The sequence below is a fragment of the Phlebotomus papatasi genome, chromosome 2, assembly GCF_024763615.1.
Source record: "Phlebotomus papatasi isolate M1 chromosome 2, Ppap_2.1, whole genome shotgun sequence".
Classification (NCBI taxonomy): domain Eukaryota; kingdom Metazoa; phylum Arthropoda; class Insecta; order Diptera; family Psychodidae; genus Phlebotomus; species Phlebotomus papatasi.
In genome coordinates, this window is record NC_077223.1 from 58,746,346 (window position 1) to 58,770,074 (window position 23,729).

Genomic DNA, 23,729 nt, shown 5'->3' on the forward strand with positions numbered 1-23,729 from the left:
ATTTTTTTTTTCATTTTTGGATATGTTTTAGAGATTACCAAGGCGGACATTTCGTCCTTAGGCGAAAATACCGTTTAATAATTCCTGATAACGGGTTTTCAAGGTTAAACGTTAAAAAGACTCTAGAGAGCGCATTTATCAAGCGAATGGGGTCATGTTTGGGCTCGTTGGAAGGTCTTGGAATTTCCTATAAAACTGAACCAGTTCTAATCGGTATTGAATCGGTAATGAACCGGTTCATAACTGATAAATAATTTCTAGACAAAATTCAATTAAATTACTCCTGAGGTGTATTTTGGGAAATATTTTGAGTGATTTATAAGTCGATTCAAATCCATTGTGAACCGATAATGAATCGGTTATTTGCCGATAAGTAATTTTTGTTCGAATATAATTTTTATTACTCTTTAAACTCTATTTTGTGGAATCTATTGAGTGACTTATGAATCGATTCAAATCGGTTAAGTACCGGTAAACGGTAAATGATGCGAAAGTACATTCGAGGTATAGCATCTAAGTCACGAGTTCGAGCATTTCGCAAAGCCTGGGATGCTTTGCCACCCCTTCATTAAATGCTCGCCACACATACTTCAGACTCTCTCGCATCCATTTCAGCATCGTATAGACGATATAGATGATCCTATATCACAGTTTTTAACCGCTCGAACTCCAAGAAAGAGCAGTTTTAACAATCGTGTTTTTTTTCAACTTCTCACCATCCTGGCTGCCAAACGGTAATAGATATTGACTTCCGGTCTTCGGTGACCCCGCCCGCCCCCAAAAGTTAACATTCTCTATCTATCTAACTCCCTCAAATTACCCCCACCATTTCTCTCCTCTCCAAAAACATATTTTTTCGACTTTGCAAAAAAATAGTCCTGACGATTTCGTTCATTTTTGGATATGTGTTGGAGGTAGCCCAGATGAACATTCCGTCCTTAGACACCTATTACCGGGAAAATCACCATTTTGAATTTATTAAAGGTCAGATGCCTAATTTTCATCCGATTTGGTCAATTAATTAATTAAAAAGTTAATGATTTCTTGAGAGGGTTTTCTTGCACAATTTTCAACTTCAAGATGGTTTTGTGGTGATTTATAGGCAAATTAAATTCTACAACAATTTTATATGCACCAGAAAAAATTGCGAAAATGTATATATAAGGTAAAGGGAGTTCGAGCAGCTCGCAAAGCCTCAGACGCTTTGCAACCCTTTTTTTTTTAGAATGTTATTTAGATATGGTATGAACAAAATATCGTTGATGTTTAAAAAGTGTTAAAAAGTATTCAAACTTATTACCTGAAGAATTACACATCGGAAGCAATTTTACGTTGTTATTTTACTTTATTTTTATTTTGCGCAATACGTCTAACAAATTATTAAAAATATGTAATTTTTTATATTTTATTTTAATGACTGAGTAGTTAATGCTAAACATTAGATAAATAGAATGTTACGGGGTTTAACCCTTTAAGGGTGAGAGACTCAAAAATTAGTGGTCAGAAAATCACTTTTTCTGACTTTTTAGAGCAAAACACAACTTTAGATGGCTGTAGGAAAAAAATTATTTTTGGGTCACCGCACGGTCACCCAATCGTCCTTGAAGGGTATAAACATTGGATTAGTCAGATTAGTAGTAGAATATTGAAAAAAAAACTTGAAATGCAGTAGGTACTTTAATTCTAATTTTACAAAATCTAAATGATCTAAATAGTTTAAATTCTTTTTTAATTTTATATGTGTTCGAAATAAATAAATATAACTCAATAACAGCAAATTAGGCAGCGATTTGGATAAAATCGCCAGTATAAAATTAAATTGGATAAAGTAAGACAGGAAAAGGCTTTCAGGTTTCGCATACACTCTGGCTTCGAACAGTTCATATTTTTCCTTGCATTCATTTAATAAATCTTACCAATTTATGGCAATATTTTTTAACAGCTTTTTAATAGATAGTCTTCTTAAGTCACACATTTCTTGAAAAAATTAGGTCAATTTCATTTAAGAAGTATAAGAAAAATATGACGTGTTTCAGACCAGAGAATGTGAGAAGCCTGAAAGTCTTCCCTTGCTTTCTCCACATAGTTTAAAACACAAATAATTTTCAAGAAATAAAAATGATACAGGAAAAATGGGAAAAATTGCAAAGTTAGGAATTATCATGGTAAACTTAGGTATGAAAAGATTTACAACTAATTTTGTATCAAGTACTGTCCTACATTCATTTTCTTAATTTTGGTCTTTTACAGATTAAATTCCAAAATTACTAATTTACTGAATAAAAATATTTTTGCTTTAAAACTGTCTTATTAAAATACATACAAATTAAGCTTTTCCAATAAATACTTTGTAAAACCATTCATTTGGTGTTCAATAGCTTAATTAAAATGGATTTTACAAGGATTTTAATGAGCATTTTCGGTATGCAAATTATTTGTGTTTATTTGAATAAAATCTAAAATAGAGATAATTTGTAATTTTATTAATATATTGGTTTCACTTTTTAAAATATGTAATTGTATTATTTATAAAACATCAGGAAAACATCTATTATAATTTTAAATTACGTTAAAAATTCACAAAATAAAAATTAATATTTAGGAAATATCGATTTATAGCGAATTTATAAATAAAAGCGTTTTTTTTTTCAGGAGAATTTCCTGTAAACTTTTAAACTGAATTTCCATCTCTTTGTGTTTTTTTTTGCATTGAATCGTTCCCTATGTAAATTTTTGGAAAACTTTGTGTGGCGCGTCATTCAAAATTAGCCACTGCATAATTTGGACTCGTGCAACTACCATGGAGGACAACTCATTGAAATTCATTGATGCACCTTCTTCCGTCAGAAAATTTAATTCAGTACGGATAGCAGTATATTTCGATTTTTGTGTACTACTGAATCAACTTTCTGGTGTTCCGAGTCACAAATTCAAAAGTTGATGGTGATAGTGGTGGCTAAACTTACGTAGGTAACACGGTAATCTGCAAAAGTTTCAACTATATCCAACTTTTGAGTGAGAAAGTATGAAAAATGATAATTTCTCCAGTGAATGTGTTCTTGTTGCAATACACTTTGTCTTCATTCTTCCCCTTGTAACAGGATTTTTGGCTGAAAGTTTTAATTGGGAGCAATGGCTGGGGTTTTGCAGAATGGTGTGGTCGTATTTTTCATCACTAATCCCTCTCATTGGGGAACAATTGAAAAATTTACTCACCGGAAGGCGGGAGAAGCACCAAATTGATGGCAACAATCAGCGTAATCCCATTCATATTGGCTCACGTAAAGAACCCCACGACGAGGGTTCCAACAGTTCAAAAACACAGGGTGATACCCGTTAAATTGCGCGCCAAAATCTCACACAATACCCTCCCCAAAATGTCAATTAGTACAATTACCCTATTTTCCCCAAAAATTCAAGAATTATTCCGAAAAACTTCCACTCCACAAGACTTGTTGCTCTGCTGGTTCTGATGCTGCTGTAGCCTTTCTGCGAGATTTCGGTGGTGACTGAAGGGTTTTCTCAGAGGGAAACCACACTTTTCAATTTACCCATTTCACAATTCTGCCTTCCGCCAAACACCACGATTCATGGACTTCCGGTAATTGTGCGAGAGTAATTTATTCACGCGCCAAGAAAGCATACAACACGATGAATACACGTCTGCACGGTCAGAAAGTTGATGGAAAACTGTGAGGAAAATCTTTCAGATGAATTTTCCTCTCCAGCAAGCACTTAAAGGGGAAAACTCACCAATATTTCCCCAATATTCCCCACAGAACTGACTCAAAGCTCCAACCAGAGCCGCCAAGAGCCATCTTTCGAGGAAAGTTCTTGCACGATGCTTATGCTGCGTCTGTTTAATTTAAATTTAAGCAGGAAAATTCTTAACGTAACTTTGAATTTTCTCTACAAATATATTTTTTTATTCACTCTGGAGAAAATTGAACATTAACCTCTTTAAATAATTATGAATTAAGATAATTAGCAATTTTAGTATTCGGATCAATCATCTTCTAATGGACTCCTAAATAGAAATCTCCTAAAAATCAGTATTGGACTCTTTTCTATGTGTATTTAATTAATAGGCAAAACATTTTTGTGGGTAATAAAATTAGTTAATTTGTTAAGTAAAAATGTTAACATGATAGAGATTGAAATTCTTCTTATTAATGGAACCTTTTGTAAACAAATAACATGTTATTGTAGAATGGACTAACTTCTTTTTTTTTTGACAATTCAGTTTGAACAATTTCCTTTTTTAAAATCCCATTTTCTCAGGAATAATTCTTTAATTTTTAAATCCTCAAATCTTAAGTCCTTCTACCTTTAAAAATATTTGGCAAAAAGTATTTTTGATCAATAAAATATCGCCATATTGTGGTCAGTTTTGGCCGTTATAAAACTTAAAAAAAAATTACAAATGACTTTAAAGTATGTATATCTAAGATGTTCGAATGATCATTTATATCTCAATTTTACTTTTACCAACAATATTTTACTGGTTTCATGAACTAAAAATTCATTTTTGAATTTTGAAAGTTGATATTTACTGATCATTTTTAGCATTCTACCGCCTAGAAAGCTGCAGTCGCTATATTCTTTAATAATCTCCTCTCCCCTAAATTCTAAGATAAATCTTAAAGCGTTAAATTTTTAAATTGACCTTTAAAGTTAAAGGTTGATTCGTATTCTTCGATCTTAATAGATCTGTATTTTTAAAATGACAAATTTCTTTCAGGTATTTCAGCAAAATTACAGCAGTCTTTTCAATAACGAAGCTGCAATAATTTTAAATTATACTTATATATTTTCAAATATACCGAACATTTTGAAGCAAGATTTTGGAATGTATGTAAAGTGTTATTAGCCTTTAACTTAGAATTAAATCGTTAATTTTGTTATTAAATATTTCACTTAGATTTTTTTAACTATATAAAAATAGGCGAATTCTTTAATTTTTTGACGACAAATGGAAATCTAGAACTTTTCTATGTTTGTTTTTATTTTAAATGCTAGCTAGAAATACAAATATTTAATTTTGACACTAAAAAGTAAAAATAAAACTTGATCATAAGTTTTCAACTAGCAGTAATCGCCACTCGGACAAACCTCATTGGTTATGATATCGCCTCTGCGCAAAGTCTTCCTTATTCCAGAATTGGCAATATTGTTTTATAATTTGAAGTTAATAATTTTTGAAAGAAATCAACAATTATGAACCAAAAGAAATTAAATATATTGCAAAGGGATAATAGTAAATTTTGAAAATATGAATCATCTCAAGGAATTACAATTAATTATATTCATAAATAATTTTGAGTTTTTCATCTTAAAAATCACTATTCGAATTAGAAAAATATGTTATGAAAGTGATTGAACAGACTTCTGATTGAAATAGATTAAACAAACATAGAAAAATATGCATTAGAAATTATATTTTAATATTTCAATTAGCTGTAATAAAAATTAAAATTAGTATTTATAAAAATATTTTTGCCTATAGCTTAATCCTTCTAAACATTAGAGTGATTTTTGTTAAAAATTGTCTTTATGAAGGTATTTTGAGACTTCCCCTAAAGCGTAGGGAATTTTAGACGAATTTTAAGATTTAGGGTAGAAACACATTGACAGTAAAATACTCATCGTATTTCGTTAATTTACATACATTTTCATTGCAATTCTTACGCATATTCTCGATTACCGTATTATCTTATCTCATACTTGATGGCACTAGGTGAAGATAATATAAGAAGATTGAAGAAATAAAACGAAAATTCGATAAACGGTGAGCAAAAAACTGTACGATAAATTTCTCTTACAGTTTTTTTTTGCTCACCGTTTATCGTATTTTTGTTTTATTTCTTCAATTTTCTTATATTATTTTCACCTAGTGCCACCGAGTATGAGATAAGGTAATACGGCAATCGAAAATTTGCGTAAGAATTGCAATGAAAATGCGTAAATTAACGAAATACGGTGAGGCTACGGTGAGCATTTTATTGTCAATGTGATTCTGCCTTTAAAAATAAAAGTAATAGAGAATAATGTTTTATTCTGTTATATTGTAGTAATTTTTCTCCGCTATTTTTTCATCGTTAAAATGAAAAATACAAAATACTAAAGAAACAATAACAACATTTTACTCTCAGTTACTCGCGCAGTGCTCTATCTACTAATTCATAATCTCTTTTCTGATGAAATAGTATGACGATTTAACTGGGAAATCTGGGGAAATCAGTTCAATTCAGAAAAATCAACAAAATTACGCATGTTATCATCTGAGAAGCTGACAAGCAGTAAGAATATTGTTTTGATACTCTCTGTTTTCGAGTATTAAATGAAAAAGTAGCTGGATTATTGTTTTGATACTTTCTGCTTTCGTGTATCAAGTGTAATATCTCTTCCCCTGCAGAGAACCAAGGTCAATTCATGACCTGGCAAGCCCTCTTTTCGCGGGAATTTTATAGGAATGCGCAATTGATATGCAAAAATGTTAAATTCGTTTGAACTTTATATTTTTATTAATAAAGTGAATACAATTTGATTTTTTTCGTTTAGTCAATATAAAAATATCTGAAAAAACTTCTTACCCTTGATTGTGGATTTTTGAAATTTATTAACAAGATAAAATTGTAAGATTTCGCATAAACAAAGAAGAAGCTATATTTCATGGAGAAAGAAATATATTTTCACATTTATTTCATTATAATTTAGTGAAACGAAGTCAAACGAAGGTCTAGAGAAAATTAAAAAAGAAAATTAAAATAGAAAATACGGATATAGGGTGAAAGGAACACCTATTGATAATTTAAGAAGTCGTGTCAGGACTTAAGGCCTCTACACATTGGGAGCAATTTTCGTCAAAAATTGCATTTTTGACAGAATTTTGACAGTTCTGCCTACAGCAGTGCAGACAATTTCCTTCAAAAATGCAATTTTTGACAAAAATTGCTCCCAATGTGTAGAGGCCTTTATTGATATCCTACTCTGTACCATTTGGAATACGAAATTCGAATACTTGTGCTTATCTAAAAATGCAGATTAATGAAAAACCTTACTTAGATTTTATTGAATGTATTATATAAATTTCAACATTTTGACAGTGCCAATAGGGGTTCCTTGTCGAAGAGGTGTTCCTTTGACCCTATCACTAAATTTTCCTACATTTAGGGGACGTATAAGATCCGAAAGTGCGGTCTGAAAACGTTAATCTTGCATTTTTTTTTGGATTATTTGTTCAATTTTGTTTCAAAAATTATACTGCAAAAGATTTTTAAAATTTTAATATTGAAAAAAAAATCTGAATATAAATATTTTTTTCCCAATGAAGGGTAATATTTTGACTCAGTGCTTCTCAAATGATTTTATTTTTAAATGAATTTCAACTGCCTAATTTGTACTTAACATACTTTCCACGAGAAAGGTTCGTGGGAAGATGCTCACAAAAAAGTGACCTTACTCTCCAAAAAAATATTAAAAACGCAATTGTACAAAAAAGGGATGAGAAACATGAAATTATTCAATGAAAATCACGCTAAGAGAAAAAAAATCCAGTGATAATTGTAACTGCTATCAAGTTTGGTGTCAATGTGAGAGTCAATAAATCCAATTGCGACAAGTAACGCGATTTGGCGAGAGTGTTTAACGTTAAAAACTTAATTTTCATCCAGAGCTGCTTCAGTCGACAACTTGCTCTCAACTGGATTACTAAATTGCCTTCCTAAACAGTCTTATTACTTTGTAATTGCTATCGACAAGTGACCAAAAAAGAGAGGCTTTTCAGTGATTTTGTGAAACAATATTTTATATCAAATTTTGTGAAAAATGTACCGCCAGAATTCTGTAGATACTGTGAGTGGATTTTTTTGGAAGAAACTGGAAGTCCTTCAATTTCTCAAAATATGTTACACAATGAAAGAATGTTATCAAGAATGGTGGGAATTTGAGGGACGACAAATGGGAGACTTTTGCGTAGTGCATTTCCTAGCATGAACTTTGATTGTGGTTTGAGTGCCATCGATCACCAACTGAGTGATTTAAATGCCCAATTGACCTCTTTGGCACTCATCTCGCCCTCGAGTTATAAGATCAAACTGGATTCTGATGAAACTTCCTCTCAGCATTTCTCAATGATTTTTCTTTGATCTCCAACAGCCCCAGCGAAAGGAGGGTGGATCTTATGTTATTGAGGAGAATGAATCTCGCGAGGCCAAGAACACCTGCATTATCTTCTCACCAAATAACGACCGGGCAGGTATCTTGGCCAAGACACTCAAAATCTTTAATGACAACGACGTAAATCTCGTTCACATTGAATCACGATCCTCCACCCGTGGTCCTGGATATGAGTTCTTTGTGGAGTGTGACAGTCGATCAGGATCCCTGGGCACTGCTATCGAGCAGTTGCGCGAAGAGTGTACGTATTTGAATATTATTTCGCGCGACTACAAGGATAACACTGCTGCTGTACCATGGTTCCCACGGCGCATTAGGGATCTCGATCGATTCGCCAATCAAATCTTATCTTACGGTGAGCTTTTAACCTGTTTAACTAGGGTTTAGAGATTTTCCGATTTTACAATAAAATTTAAATTTCAGGATCTGAACTCGATTCTGATCATCCTGGATTTACTGATCCCGTCTATCGTGCTCGTCGCAAGTACTTTGCTGATTTGGCTTACAACTATCGCCATGGTCAACCCCTACCTAGGGTGGAGTATACCAAGGAGGAAACTGAGACGTGGAGGGTCATTTTCAACAATTTAACTGAACTGTATCCAACTCATGCTTGCAAACAGTTTAATCACATCTTTCCGCTTTTAATCGACAACTGCGGTAGGTCCCAGAAATATCTTAAACGCTTTCACAATCGATAACAAACTATATACATACCGTGATTACCGTTCATCAGGTTACCGTGAAGACAACATACCTCAGCTTGAGGATGTCTCCAATTTCTTGAAGGATTGTACCGGATTTACTCTGCGTCCAGTAGCTGGTTTGCTCTCATCCCGGGACTTTCTAGCTGGCCTGGCTTTTCGAGTTTTCCACTCAACGCAGTACATTCGTCATCCCAGCAAACCATTGTACACCCCTGAGCCTGATGTTTGCCATGAACTACTCGGTCATGCTCCATTATTCAGTGATCCAGAATTTGCTCAATTCTCTCAGGAGATTGGATTAGCTTCCTTAGGGGCACCTGATGACTACATCGAAAAGCTAGCTACGTGCTTCTGGTTTACCGTTGAGTTTGGTTTATGTCGGCAGGGAGATGAACTTAAGGCATATGGGGCAGGTTTACTTTCTTCCTACGGTGAGCTCCAGTACTGTTTGAGTGATAAGCCTGAAATCCGAGAATTTGATCCCGAAAAGACAGGCCTTCAGAAGTATCCGATCACTGAGTACCAACCTGTATACTACGTCGCAGACAGCTTTGAGGATTCCAAGGAGAAAATGATGTAATTTTTCAACCAACGTTTGTTTTTCAATATAATTCTAATGCTTGATTTGTTTTCCTGTTTCAGAAAATACGCCAATACCATACCTAGGCCATTTGGGGTCCGCTACAATGCCTACACCCAGAGCGTCGATATTCTGGATTCAAAGCCCCAGATTGCAAATTTGATGAACAACATCAATTTGGAGTTTAGTGTCCTCCAAAATGCGTTTAGGAAGCTGAAGGCCTGAAGGAAGCCAACCCTGAATTTTGTGTTGTCTCTTATTATTATGTATGATGCTTTTCTAGAGTCCAAAACTCGCTTTTGCGTCCTATAAATGTTACTCTGTTATTTTATCAAATATGTGCTATCACTGTTTTATAGCCTCTCTGACCTCTCAATTGATTTGTCCCCAACCCTAGTTGAGATGGGAAATAAAAGACATATTGTCACACTTAAAATATATTTCTCACAGCGTTTTACCCTGTTTTTTTGAGAGTTGCTAATATGAAGCGCATCTGTAAATATGGTGGGGAGTGTCTCTATTTAGGGACATATACTAATCAGTATTTGAATTACAAATTTAATTTGGAGTGTTTGTCGCACTGAACAGGCGATAACCCCTATGTTTTCCTCTCACATGTCACATCAATTGAATTCTTCCACTTTTTTTGCATCTGCACGAGCCTCATGACGTGAACCCTGGGTGATATGATACTGCTTCACTCGAGAATCCGGGTGATTTTCATTGACTATGGGGATCAGAGACGGGTGATCTCAAATTCCCAGGATCAAACATCATTTGATTTCGATCTGGTGTACCCATTTGATAGGGTGGGACATCCATCTCACCTGGAGGCCCTTGGTTTGGATGTAGATGGGTCGAGGGAACTGGATTCAGTTGCATGTAGGACACCATCTCACCAGCTGCTTGCACAGATCCCATACCTCCTGCATCCAATTCTCCCTGACCCTGCCCTGAATGCTCAATTATTGGTACTTGGTTCTGAGCAGGAGGACCGTGCTGAAGATGTGTTACTGTGCTATTAACGGGCTGGCGACTCGTTGTGGAAGCTGCACTCGATGGTGGTAGGGATACATTAACAATTGATGGCAGGAGTCCATATCGAGCCATCAGAAGCTGCTCTGATACTCTTCTCAGTTCCTCCTGTTGTTGCACAATGAGATGCTGGAGCTCTTCGTGCTTCCGCTGAAGTTGATCCTGTATTTGACTCTGGGCAGGAGTCATCACAACGCCGCTATGGATAAGTTCTGTTGGCTATAAGGTGTAATGGAAAGTATTGGTTCCTGTTCTCAATTTTTTTTCAAAAGTAATAAACTCACCTGAAGAGGTGAGATTACAGTGGCAGCAGCTGTAAAGGGTGCGGGAGCCAAGACTGGTTGTACGGGAATGGCTGTGAGATACTGTGGAGGTTCCAAGAAGGTTGGGCCCATCATTTGAGGTGTCTGGCACTGTTTCTGGTGGACCTGGGAACTAGATTGATTAGGCTGACCCATCTGATGGATTTGAAGACTTTGCGTCTGATGAGGAGTCTTTGATTGATGGGAATTCTGCCTCATCCGAGAACGCTAAATCAAAGATTAATGCATAAATTAATTATGCTTCTTATCAAAATCTTATCAATGGGTCTTACCGAACTATATTGGGTTATAAGTGATTGCCTACTCGTGTGGGAGTCGGCAGAGATTGAAGTGGAGTCTGAACCTGTTCCATGGTAGGTATGATATCTCTGTCGACTCTTGACACTCGGTGAGCCAGGAGTTACGGCGAAACGTGACATCCGGGAACTCTTCGAGCTCCATGGTGAATTGGCCGTTGTTGGCATTTGTCGATCAGTCGCATCCACTTCATCAAGTTCCTTGTCAAGGGTATCATTAGCCCCAGATCCTCCATTCTTGGACTGCTTCATCACATCAGCATAGCTCACGACTCGATGTGTACAAACCACAAATTCCGGCTTAGAATTCCATTGGTGATAAGTGATGTAGAAGCGCGTCTGTAGCCAAATCCATTGCTGGCCTTTGGTCAAAAACCGATAGTAGCAGGATGTTCCCTCACCCTTCTGCATCACTAAAAGGTAATTTCACCCAAATCTTTTAATCTATTGTTATCTCAAATATAAACAGAGCTTTACTATTGCTCTTCTACCTAGGTGTCTTACATCACCAACGAAGAAATATTGCAAGAGAAATCTTATGCAACATCCCACTCTCTGTTTATTTTAATCCCAATATCGGGATTATTGGTGAGTTTTCTAATTCCATAAATAAACCTATAGTATCTGTGATTAACTTACAAGCTTCATGGCAAGTGATGACCTTCTCAAGATCATCAAAGTGGTAGTAGTCGTATCCAGATGTACCTAGAACCTCAAAGGGCAGGTATCCAATAATGGGTGGAGCTCTGTGGTCCAAGAATAGAAATTTCCACTCGAGGCTATGCCTAGAGGTGAATTCACTCTTTGTAGAATCCACAATGGACATTTCCCGTATAAGCTGAGGCGTCTGCAGACGTCCCGTGCCCACGAATATCAGCCTTGTATCTGCATCCGATGGATAAATGCAATTCCTTGAATTTGGAAGCATATTCTCTATGTCGACGTCAGTTCCTAATAAAATAGAATTTGTATTAGTATGCAATAGTGGGAAAATTACGTAAAGTTTATATTTGAACAAATATATGTATTCAAGTTATGCAACAAATTGATCTGATATGATTTCACCAGCGACAAAAGCCGGCACGCGATGGAAAAGCACACGATTTTCACTATCAAAGCTTCAACACTTACTGAAGTATCCAACAAATTGCACTAATTCGTAAGTCAGTCCATCGCAGAAATCATTCCCGCCGGCTCCTCTCTTCAAATGGCACGAAAAGAGGATCTGATTTTCCCTTGTGAGATTATTCTGCAGAGGATCAGTGATAGCTGCTGGATTTAGTAGGACATTGTAAAGTTCTGAATGATCCTCATCGTAAGCTAAGTCGTAGATCGTCATATTGAGGAGATCACTCTGGAAAATTAAATAAAAGTAATTTAAATATTCTAAAAGTACTAGGTATTCAAATCTAAAAATTTTAAGTAGGGGAAAGTACTCTCCCTTCGAACGTTCATGCATTCGAATAATGTGAATTTTCTTTTAGTTTTCCTAAGATACACACAGTTCTATTAAATTAGTTGGATTATCATCAATTGTTGATAATTCCGTGCCAATTTAGTGTAAATCTCTTACGGAAACTAAAAGAAATTCACATTATTCGAAGGCACGAACGTTCGAAGGAAGAGCACTTTCCCCTAATAAAAATAGATCATGGATTAACCCTTTAAGGACGATTGGAACACCGGTGTCCCATAAAGAAAATAATTTTTCCTGTCTATCTAAAGTTGTTTTTTTTTATGTTTGTACGTAAATTGCAAAGTAGAGAGTTGAAGGAATCTAGGATATTTTTACAAGTCTCCAGGTATTTGCTATATAGTAAATTTTTAAGCTCAAAAATGACGAATTTTCAAATTCTCATAATGAAAATTAATTTTAATTATTTTTTTTTATATTTCCAATTTTTTTTAGCAAAACCGTTTTGGTAAAAGAAACTACAATACTCAAACATAATATTTTTCATTAGAGTGAAAATTATCATTCATTGGTATCGTCAAAAAAATTACTTAAATTTTTGGGCTATTTTTGTCCCTATAGGTGTCTACACATTGGAGCTGATTTCATCAAGAATTATTTCAAGAATTTTTTAAAGAAAAATTCATGACAAATTTTCTTCAAGAATCCATCTTTTTGTCAAAAATTCTCACCAATGTGTAGGCAATTTTCTTGAAGAACACTTCTTGAAGCTCATTTTTGATAGAAATTTCTTATAATGTGTAGACACCTTATCGCTCATAGAGGAAAAAAATATACCGAATCAGACTCTGTTGGATTTTTTAAGGTTAGATATAAGACCTATTACTGATTTTGTTTATCGGTTTAATTTTTATTGCTGATTTTCGGTCCACAAAAACTGTCTCGTCGTTAAAGGGTTAAACCAATTAAACGGTTTTCAAATCTGAGGATGAACCAAATCGTTGCATTAAGCGAGACCTTTTTATAAATTTCTTATATAGATTACATTAGAACCAGGGCAAATAATTATTGAGACTTTGAAAGATCAGTTGGATCACTTGCTGTTTAGAAATTCAAGGCTTTTGGAAGCGAGATTAAATCTCTAATTTGAACTTTCTATTTAACAGGAGAGATTTCTGGAGAAATATAAGCTATATAAGGACAATGTTTATAAGTTCATTTTACTGCAATTATATAATCCATTTTTTTTCAACTTGCCACCGTCCTGGAGCTTACACGGTAAAAGATATCAATTCTCGGTCTTCGGTGACGCCCCAATAAAAGAACAATATTTCCAGATGTTTATTCATCCCCACAAACCTCCCCTAAACCATGTTTTTAGGTTTCGTTTTTCGAAAACGTCTCCTACGATTTCTTCTATTTTTGGATATATTTGGAGGTTCATGCGAACATTTCGTCCAAACTCCAAACATGACCCAAAAAATCGCCATCTTGATTTTTACGGAAAGTCAAAGTTTAACCAGTCTTGAGTTCCTACTTTTAAATCGATTCGGTTAAATTTGGATTCTTTGGAAAGGTCTTGAAATCAGTAAATATCCGTAAATGATTTATCTTTCTCATATTTACATTTTTTGTACGTATGCTTGTAACTTGTGCCAGAACATTCTAGAATGATCATTTCTTTACCAGTTTTTGGATTTTGAAAATTTGAAATGCTTTTGTGATTTACGAATTTATTTAATGGATAGTAGACCAGTAAGCACAAAAATAAAAAATAATTTATGGAGGTTTCTATCTCGTATGTTCGAGCATTCCGCAAAGCTGGGACGCTTTGCCATTTCTCAAATTTGGGAATAACAAATAATTGAATAGTAAATTAAAATTATTTTAAAAATCTTATAAAATTCTGATATTTATTAGCTAAAGCGTGACCACGAATAGATTGTTCCCAAGGAAAATGTTGCAAAATCAAAAACTATATAATATTAAAAAAAAAATTGAAATTTTACTTTATTGTAATTTACTTATTCCCTAGACACACTTACGACTTAAGCCGAGAGACGACTTAGTGGAAAATTATGGAAATGATGTCTAACCATTATTTCGAGTATAATTACGCTAAGCCGTCTCTCGGCTAATCCTCAGGTCTGTCAAGGCCCTTAGATACACTGGCTTTTTATTCAAGTTTTTTTTGCAGCTTCTTTTCCATGGTTAAAAATCGCTTTAAACCGCTTGATAAATCATTGCCTAAAATTTCAGGGAAATATACTTGGACGGACGAATAAACAGCGTAACTTAAAAAACTCGAAACTTCAAATTTCCAAAATACGACTCCGGAAATATAAATAAAATCGCAGGATTACGCTGGTCTTCAGTAGAGTTCGAGTAGTAAAATTCTTTTCTGTATACGTAACCGGGAACACACTGGTCCTTAAAATTACGACTTTTTCGAAAGATAGAAACTCAATCCTTAATGCCAGATCTGTATTTGTTTTTAAGTGTTCTTAGTTTACTAATTCAAGGTTAAGAACTAAAAACTAAATCTCACCGGAAGATGCCCAAGGAGTGCGGTAATACTTTCAGAAGCATAGAAAATTCTTCCGGTGGACGAGAAGACCATGATGAACCCATCGAGGGCTTCCAGAATGAGATGAGTGAATTCTTCATTGGAGAGAAAAGATGGTTTCCAATCCTCCTGAATCTCATGGGTCCGTGATCTCAGGGCGATCTCGTTGTGATTCTTTAAAAAGGCTATTGTGGACTTGAGCACCGTGGATTTGTCCATCTTCCGGTTATTGGACGACACCATTGAACTCAGTTCATTCACTAACAAATTGAACTGATCTCTTCTCTTTTTTTCGCTCAAGTTCCTGGATTTCCTGAAAAAAAAAAAACATGGTCATTGAAAAAAAACTATATTTCTCATAAGAGAGCTTATGACAAACCTCTTGGTATCATCCTTGTCCTCGGTGTCGTCATCCATGGTGTCCTCAAAATCCCTCGAAGGAATGATTAAAGAGTTGGATAACACTTTTTTTAAAGAGGCTTTAAAAATCCTTAGTATGAACTATAAACGTTCTCTATAAAAAGATCACATGGCAAGAAAAGTATCCTCGACATCTGTGGTAATTCTCGTGGCTGTTTTATGTTTTACTTTCGAAATAAATCAACCTGCAAGAAAGGTAAATTTGTAAAAAGATGAATCCTTTGCAATATTCCCAAGGAAGAACTTTTCCCAAATGACGAAGGTGAAATAAAAAACTTTTCTTAGCATAATGCAAGAAACCTATAAATTAGTGCAACATTACAACTTTGTGTGGTGGAAATCTTCAATGGAATTTCCTTCTCGGGGAAATCAATGGGCGGGAAAAATGCGAAAGGATGAGAGATTCAATTGTGGCGAGGATAAAGAGTGTACCGGGGGTACTGGAGCTCTCAACAGGTGAGTGTGGGTGGAAGAAAAGAGGGTGACTGCGCGTGGCAGGTGAACATTTTACCTGAGAGAGCGACGGGGTTTTTCCCTTGTCTGAACATTTGCAAAGAGAGGCAATTACTGTTTGAATTGAAATCAGTGATTGTCTGTGGGTGAAGATATTTTTTTTTCTACTCCACTGCAATGAGATAAAAATATCAGAGGTATTTCAGGGGGTGATTTTTTTCAGTTCCCTAAGGCAATGATTGCTTTTGGGAAATAGAATTTTGAATAGCAAAAAGATTGAGGAACGTAGAAAATTTAGTGCTTTATTGAGAAAAAGCAGAATGAGATTTTTTTGAAGAAAAATATCACGAATGAAGAATCACTCAAAATATTTTTTTTGTACGGAAAAATATATTTTTTAATAATTTATTATTTAAAAAATATAAAACTTTATATGAAATGTCTCGACCTAGAGACTTTCAAGCTACGTAGAGCTTTTTTTTTAAATCTCTAATAGCATTAATAGAAAGTTCTAGTCTTTCATAGCAATAGCGATTATACTCCCAGGGTGAGAGATGTTACTATTATTTTGTTATCTAATAGTAATTAAGTTAGGGTAAGTGTACCAAATTTCGGCCATCTTGCAATTTCGGCCACCTTTTTTGTTCCTCAAAATTCCATAAATTTTTAGTTTTTGCAAACTCTAGAGAATATACAATACAAAATAATAGCATAAAATGTCCATTCTACGACCGAGATGATATGTGAAGAAGACTTTGGGAAAATTCCAGAAGGGCACGGAACTATGAGAACCAAGGTGGCCGAAATAGGCCATCAAAGCTATATCTACATTTTTATTCATTTTAAAATGCATTATAGCTCAGGCACACCTTTTAGATCAGGAAAATTTCATGAAAATGAAATTCACTTTCCTTTCTTTCTCACACGTTTTGTGTATGTCTATCTCATTCTTTCACACTCCAAATTCGATTGAGCTATATTGAATTTGTTGTGACGTTTAAAAGAAGAAGAAGAGTACGAGAGAATGAGTTAGACATATGCAAAGCGTGTGAGAAAGAAAGGGAGTCCAATTTTGACTTTATGAAATTTTCCTGATCAAAAAGGTGTGCCGAAGCCATTAAGAATAATTTTAAAGAAAATAAAGACGATAAACTGTATACAAGGTTCCAAGCAACACTCCTTAAAAAGAAGTAACAAAAAATCAAATTTGTATTAAAAATATTAAATTTCAAACTTAAGATTTTGGCTCTTGCAAGCAACTATGCCGAAATTTGGCACACTTACCCTAAGCCATTGTTAAAATAAACCGTATTTTTAGTTAAACTTAATGGTAATGTATGATCTAAATTTTAAACTTACAGGTTCGTCATAACAATTTTAAATTCTTATGATGAACTTCAAAATTTCAATTCAATTACAGATATCTATTCAAACCGAAAAGATTGAAAAATTTTCGATCCCGAGTATGTCTTTATTAGGAAAAATTAATAAAAGCTTAGTTAGGGGAAAGTGGGGCACCTTTAAAATTGGGCTTTTTTTCTCCTGTTTTTAAATATAATTAAATCTTGTCATAATACAATTTGAAAATCCAGTTCAAAACCGGTTCAAATCTTATTTAGATCTTATTGAATCTTATTAAGATTCAATAAGATTATCATTATCTTTAATGATAAATACATGATTTGTTTGGTAAGATATTTTAGCAAGAGCCACATCCACTGATTGATTTGTATTTAAGGCCCTAGGTAGACTTTCTCACATTCTTTGCAACACTTTTTAGAGCGTATGGCCCATTCGATAATTTAACCCAGATAATTTAAACCTAAAACAATCTTCAGTCAAGAGATTTAACCTAGTTCCCGAAGGTCTCAAAATCATAAATAGCAATAATTTTCATTGGTTTTTCGAAATTACATAGATTATGCCCTTGTTAAGCCAATCTTTAGTTAAATCTCTTCAAAAAATCTTAAGTGATAAGACATTATTGGAGTTAAGTCATACCTATGATTAAGCCTTGGGTCTAAAGTCTTGGGTCTAAAGTCAGTATTCCTATAATTTTATTACTACAACGCACCTAAACCTTTACCCCTAAGGAGACGCTGAAGACTGGTTGGATGAGGTTCTCTTTGCTTGTGGCATCTACTACCATTAATTTCTTTGGTGAACATTCTTCACTTTCCCTTTTTCCCTTTATAACTTATATAATAATACAAGCAAATCAAGGAAATGAACTCTCTTAGGATGTAATCCTTTCAGGACAAGAAAAGATTTTTCTGTCCTGAGTTCATCTGCTTGATTTGCTTGTACAACTACTTCTGTCAGTATTTTACCAAACAATAGTAAATTGTACTTATGACCGTGTTAAAAAAAAAAACAAATCGTATTAATAAAGAGTAAATTAAATTTGTTAACAATTTTAAAGAATTTAAAGTACGGATGTTATATTTTTATAACACTTCAGAAAAACGTTTACTTATGTCTTGTGTGTATTATTATCCTTTCTAAAGTCGCTTTTTTGGTCACACTAATTTCTGAAGGGAACATGGCCTTAAATAATTTTGGATGGAAGTATTACGGAAATTAAAAAGTATCTTGGAAAAAATGTTATAGCATTCTGAATTTATATTGTTTTGCTATTGCCATTCAAGTAAGTTCAGTATAATAATTCTAAGTAAACTTCAAAATAAAAAGCGGGCTTATCAGGGCAGAATTAGATTAGAATTAGAGTTGGTAAATTTCAAGAAATTTCATGAATTTCCGCCTAAAGTAGGTGGCGACTGCTGTGAAATTTCTGACATTTTACCATCTCTAATTAGAATTAAAATTTTTCGTTGCCTATAATTTGTTAAAGACATATTGAATTAGATTGATAAATATCTCAATGAATTTACAATAATTAGTAATTTCAATAATTATTCTTTCAAAGGAAAACAATAACACCCCTCTGGTACCTTTAGGCAGTATTATAAATTATAATCTTACATTCCTTTTTACAACTTTACAATGTTTTGAAAAAAAAGCAAGAGAAAATAATTTGAATTTGAAAAAGGAAATTTATTCACTATCACGAACAAACCACTAGGGGGAGGTGGGGCTACTTTGAGCTGTGGGACTACATTATTATAGGATTTTTTCGCATGTCTAATGGAAATTGAGTTTTAACATGATATAATTTAGATAGACAAAATAATTGTGGATCTAAATAATTTAATTGTATGAACCAGCTTCTTTTAGAAATAGGCGAAAAGGTCGTATAACAATCTAGGCCCGCAGCTCAAAGTAGCCCCACCTCCCCCTATATGGGGGATTTTCCAAGACTTCTTAGTGCATAACATTGTGGAATGCATTATATCCAGCTTAAACGAGCCCAGAGGGTTTATTTGTCAATAAGTTGATAATAAGTAGTTGATATTGTTTTCTGTGATTTATTCTACACAGAAAAAAATATTTTGTAAAAATGTTCATAAATGTTTGTGAATCCATATGGGGGACTTACGAAATGCTCGTAAATCGTATAATCCACAAACAAGTTCGTAAAAGTTTGTACAATTTTCACAAACATTGTTCGTAACATGATCACTTGACGAGCATTTTTTGTACTTTTAGAAACATTTGTTCGTAAATGTTCATAAAGATTAAAAATTTACGTAAAAATTTGTCATTTGTTCGTAAATGTTCGGCAGGAAAACAAATATTTACGAACAAAAGACAAAATTGTACGAATATTTTTTGTGTTTTTACGAACATTTACGAACAAATGTTTGTAAAAGTACAAAAAAATGCTCGTCAAGTGCTCATGTTATGAACAATGTTTGTGAAAAAATATACAAAATATTTTTTTCTGTGTAATGCCCAACGCACAATAACTTTTGTATAGTAAACATGTTTTTAACATTTCAATGAGAGTGAGTGAGATCTAGATCTAGTCATCTCGCTCATTCTGATGGGAAATTTTGAAAACATATTTACAAACAAAAGTTATTGTGCGTTGGACATAATTCCTGACTCCAAATTTTGCTGCTTTCAGTAAATTAGGTCTGTATTTCAGGAGGTAAAATAAAGCAGCAAGATATTATCTTTCAATAGGTAACATTAAACATGTTAATTTTGTTAGATAAAATTGCAGAAGTTCGAATAGCTATATGAACTATTGCTGTATTATTGTTTTGTTGAGCAAAACAGTATTGAACGTTTTACATAATGCACTTCGTAAACTTTAGGGTTACAAGTCATTCAAAGTTAATAAAATAACGGTTTAAGCCATTAAGGATGAGTGAATCATATTAGTAAAATGGGTAAAATAATAATTTTACTGTTACTTCTAATGGTAAAAATAAAATGAAAAAAAAAATTAAATTTGATCAGAGAAAAAAACAAAATTCTTTTTTTTACATTTAGAAATAGGAATAGAAAAATATTTTCTTACAAGGATAACCAATTCATATTCAAAGGATTAAGATATTCCAAAACTGCCCCACGCTTCCCTAACTTTATATTTGATTGAACTAAAGAAAACTCCCAAAAGCGACCGGGAAATGCATCAAGATAAACGTAACCGTGTGTTGTCTGTGCAACAGTCGAGTGAATCGGATATACAATACGCAAAGTTTAGCGGTGTGAGGGAGGTAGAAAATCGCGAGAATGATTCTTCAGTGTGTCGTCTGTTTGTTCTCGCCCAGAGGTACCAATACACAGAACTCTAGAATCGCATCAATCAATAATTGCTGTTTAATAACTTCACGATTGCACAATACATTGTTATGCATGTAGATGACGTCGTATGGGACGTTTAGGGAGGTCTGAAAAGCTTATGCTGATGCTAATGGCAGAAGGAAGGAAAGCTCCAAGAGGGGAAATTTCGTTAAACAAACCTGTGGATTTTTTTCGTGATACCCTTAAGGGGTTTTTTGGCACATCTTTTTGGAGATTGCTTGGAAGATTTGAGGGGATTTAGCAATCGTTGTAGATATTTTGAGCTTTCGCCTTGACACTGTGCAACCACTTGTGATGCAAAAGATCATACAATTTCCTCGTTTTCACACCAATTTAACAGTCACTTTTGCAATTTGCGACGTCACCCAAATGGATTATATACATTTTTCAATTTTTTTTAGCACATTTTACTAAATCTGTATTCACTTTTTTAATATCTTTTGATCATCAGAAATCTTCAAAATCCACTGGGTAGTCAGAAGAAGCACAAAACTAGTGAGAAATTGGCAAAATCTTGAAAGAAAAAACTCCGTTTAGTTGTCAGACAATCGATAAGAAGTGCGATTATTTGCAATATGCGGGACAAACTGAGGAGATGTATTTTCAGTTCCCAAGAAAATTCGCAATTTTCCAACACTCCAGCTCTGATCATGCGCATAACAACGTCATTCATTGCAACTTCTCCTCTAACACAGAACCATAGAACCATCTACACTCACTGCTTCATATTGTGAACTTTTGCTCACAATGTTGGTCTAAAATGAGAGGCAGATTTATTCATTGTGGATGCAGTTGCTGAAGTATTAGCAAGTCCAATTGGTGGATGAGATATTTTCTGGTTAGACCAAGAGGAAGTTTCTGAGGTCGAAATTGGATTATTAAGACCATGAGGAAAGTTTGCAATAGAACAGATTGTGGGAATTTAAAGCAGAGACATGATGAGAGCTTGTGTTGAGATTGCAATCAGCAGAGTGATTAGAATATTCGTAGAAAGAGATTCATGTTCTGAAAGTTGGTATAAAGTTGGAAAGCTGGCAGTGAAGAAATTTCGAGAAAATTAAAATTGTGGGAAAAACTGGCGGGAAGCATCATGCAGCATAAGCACGATACACTGTAAAAATATTTTCTCTTTTGTTTTTTTTTTTAAATTGATCATTCAGATTTTTTTTAAATTTAGAAATTACATTAAAAAATTTAGGATAGTCTTGTAATTAAGGACGCAGCTTTGAATATTTTTAAGCATTACCTATTTTAGTTGGATTTTGTCGCTTGATCATCAGGTGATTTTCAGGTGAGATTCTGAATTTCATTAAATTTCAGCTTTTGGGTTTAGCCTACATCCTAAATTTCCTGTTTTTTCTTTGTATTTGACTTTTGAGGTTTGCACTAATGAATGTTTTTGACATTCTCTTTGTTGGATTTTGAAGAAATTCAGTGGAGTCTATCCCTACGACCTTTACGAATAGTCCTTTTCTCTGATAAACGGTTTCGCAAGAGCTTGAAAGCTCCCAGGAGGTAAGATTTAGAAAAGTCAAAATCTTAAAAACCAAAATCCTAAAAGCCAAAATACCCATTATTGTAATACTTACATCGATACAATTGATGGTACAATTCTGCATAGATTTCTGTTTTAAGTAAATGTTAATTTAAATGGTTCCCGGTCAAAATCCTGAAAAAGTCCAAAATCGTAAAAGCTAAAATCCCAAGAGCCAAAATTCCGAAAGCCAAAATCCCGAATGGGCTAAAATCCCGAACGTAAAAATTCCAAAAACCCGAAATCCAAAATGTCGAACGCCAAAATCTAAAATCCTAGGAGGTAAAATTCCGAAAAGCCAAAATTCTAAAAACCAGAATCCTAAAAGCCAAAATACCCATTATTGTAATACTTACATCGACACAATTGATGGTACAATTCTGCATAGATTTCTGTTTTAAACAAATGTTAATTTAAAATTTAAACGGTTCCCGGTCAAAATCCTGAAAAGGCCAAAATCCCAAAAGTTAGAATCACAAGAGCCAAAATCCCGAAAACAAAAATACCGAAAGCCAAAATCCCGAACGCTAAAATTCCGAAAACCCGAAATCCAAAATGTCGAAGCCAAAATCCTAAAATCTAAAATCCCAGGAGCTAAAATTCCGAAAAGCCAAAATCTTAAAAACCAAAATCCTAAATATCAAAATACGGAATTCTTAAAAGTATCATAACTACTTAAACTATTGCACCCGCGCTTATTGGAATTATTCTACACATTATGCTCCGTATAATTTCATCCATTAAGAATTTTAACCATTCGTGACATTGGTTTTCGGAATTTTGGCTTTTAGGATTTTGGATTTCAGGAATTTGCCATTTTAAATTTTGGCTTTCGGAATTTTGGCTCTTTCGGCATTTTAGTTTTTCAGGATTTTGGCGTTTGGAATTTCAGCTTTGACAAATTTTCATGGTAAAAAAATCGGGAGCAGCACAAACAACGCTAAAGGTCAGTGAGCATAGAATGGCCATTGTAAGTTGCAAGGCGCCATATAAAATTTTTAGTAACTATGAGTCAGAATAATGGCCACTCGATTCTTACGTGTTTGTCATTTCCACCTATCACCCATCCAAACATTTCCCAATCGAATCAGTCTGGATTTGTCCTCCAACAAGTATGAAGTGTGTGGAAGGAGAGTGAAGGTTAATTAATTCTTCTCCATGTGGACGAGACTCCCGGAAGACAAGGACAAGTGTGCCTTAGAACAGCCTCATCCACCCAAGACCAGACGGAAGCGAGATCTGCATTGGAGATTATAACCACCTGCGACACTTAATCAGCATCAATGAACGACTAAGATATTCCTGGAAATAAATTCACTCTATGGGCCCCATCGGTCACGCTTCGTCGCCCTCGTGGGTGGTTTCCAGCCCCTTTATAAAAGGACCCGACTAAATGCATAAAATCACTGAAAAGTGATTTTCGTCCTCCTTTAAGATCAAAGAAGACGTGAGAGTTATAAATTGATAAAATTAATTTAATATTGTGATAAGATGCGTTTTAAAACGATAC

General features: G+C 34.2%; 3 protein-coding genes and 1 non-coding gene across 6 annotated transcripts in view; 1 reads left to right on the forward strand and 3 right to left on the reverse strand.

Annotated features, from left to right (window-relative positions):
* Positions 1 to 3,679, reverse strand: part of LOC129801892 (sushi, von Willebrand factor type A, EGF and pentraxin domain-containing protein 1) — a 114,695-nt gene extending 111,016 nt beyond the window's left edge. The window contains exon 1 of the mRNA XM_055847327.1: positions 3,217 to 3,679. Within this exon, the coding sequence (XP_055703302.1) occupies positions 3,217 to 3,271 (55 nt within the window). The 5' untranslated portion in view covers positions 3,272 to 3,679. The remainder of the gene's footprint in view (positions 1 to 3,216) is intronic.
* A 1,335-nt stretch (positions 3,680 to 5,014) lies between these two features.
* Positions 5,015 to 5,146, reverse strand: LOC129805074 (U4 spliceosomal RNA). Its single transcript, XR_008752046.1, has one exon. It is a non-coding gene; the product is annotated as a U4 spliceosomal RNA (small nuclear RNA).
* Positions 5,147 to 7,584: 2,438 nt separating this feature from the next.
* Positions 7,585 to 9,905, forward strand: LOC129801911 (protein henna). Its single transcript, XM_055847351.1, has 5 exons — positions 7,585 to 7,854; positions 8,158 to 8,533; positions 8,602 to 8,838; positions 8,915 to 9,461; positions 9,528 to 9,905. The coding sequence occupies exons 1-5, from the start codon at positions 7,828 to 7,830 to the stop codon at positions 9,688 to 9,690; spliced, it is 1,350 nt and encodes a 449-aa protein (XP_055703326.1). The 5' UTR covers positions 7,585 to 7,827; the 3' UTR covers positions 9,691 to 9,905.
* LOC129801910 (circadian locomoter output cycles protein kaput) lies at positions 9,887 to 21,303 on the reverse strand. Of its 3 annotated transcripts, XM_055847347.1 has the most exons (9): positions 20,844 to 21,284; positions 16,031 to 16,144; positions 15,479 to 15,704; positions 15,082 to 15,412; positions 12,251 to 12,473; positions 11,759 to 12,070; positions 11,096 to 11,532; positions 10,785 to 11,030; positions 9,887 to 10,719 (listed from the first exon to the last, which is right to left on the reverse strand). In XM_055847347.1, the coding sequence occupies exons 3-9, from the start codon at positions 15,514 to 15,516 to the stop codon at positions 10,186 to 10,188; spliced, it is 2,121 nt and encodes a 706-aa protein (XP_055703322.1). In that variant the 5' UTR covers positions 15,517 to 15,704; positions 16,031 to 16,144; positions 20,844 to 21,284; the 3' UTR covers positions 9,887 to 10,185. The 3 variants fall into 3 exon arrangements, with proteins under 3 accessions (XP_055703322.1, XP_055703324.1, XP_055703325.1); XM_055847349.1 differs by lacking the exon at positions 16,031 to 16,144 and having other exon boundaries at positions 20,844 to 21,303; XM_055847350.1 differs by lacking the exon at positions 16,031 to 16,144 and having other exon boundaries at positions 21,112 to 21,284.
* Between the last annotated feature and the right edge of the window lie 2,426 nt (positions 21,304 to 23,729).

Coding starts and splice junctions, on each gene's coding strand:
- LOC129801911 (XM_055847351.1), top strand. CDS start 7,828: ATGTACCGCCAGAATTCTGTAGATACT. Junction 8,534..8,601: donor CAATCAAATCTTATCTTACG/GTGAGCTTTTAA, acceptor TTTAAATTTCAG/GATCTGAACTCGATTCTGAT. Junction 9,462..9,527: donor GATTCCAAGGAGAAAATGAT/GTAATTTTTCAA, acceptor TTCCTGTTTCAG/AAAATACGCCAATACCATAC.
- LOC129801910 (XM_055847349.1), bottom strand. CDS start 15,516: ATGGATGACGACACCGAGGACAAGGATGATACCAAGAG. Junction 12,071..12,250: donor GCAATTTGTTGGATACTTCA/GTAAGTGTTGAA, acceptor CTATTTTATTAG/GAACTGACGTCGACATAGAG. Junction 11,533..11,758: donor CATCACTTGCCATGAAGCTT/GTAAGTTAATCA, acceptor ATTACCTTTTAG/TGATGCAGAAGGGTGAGGGA.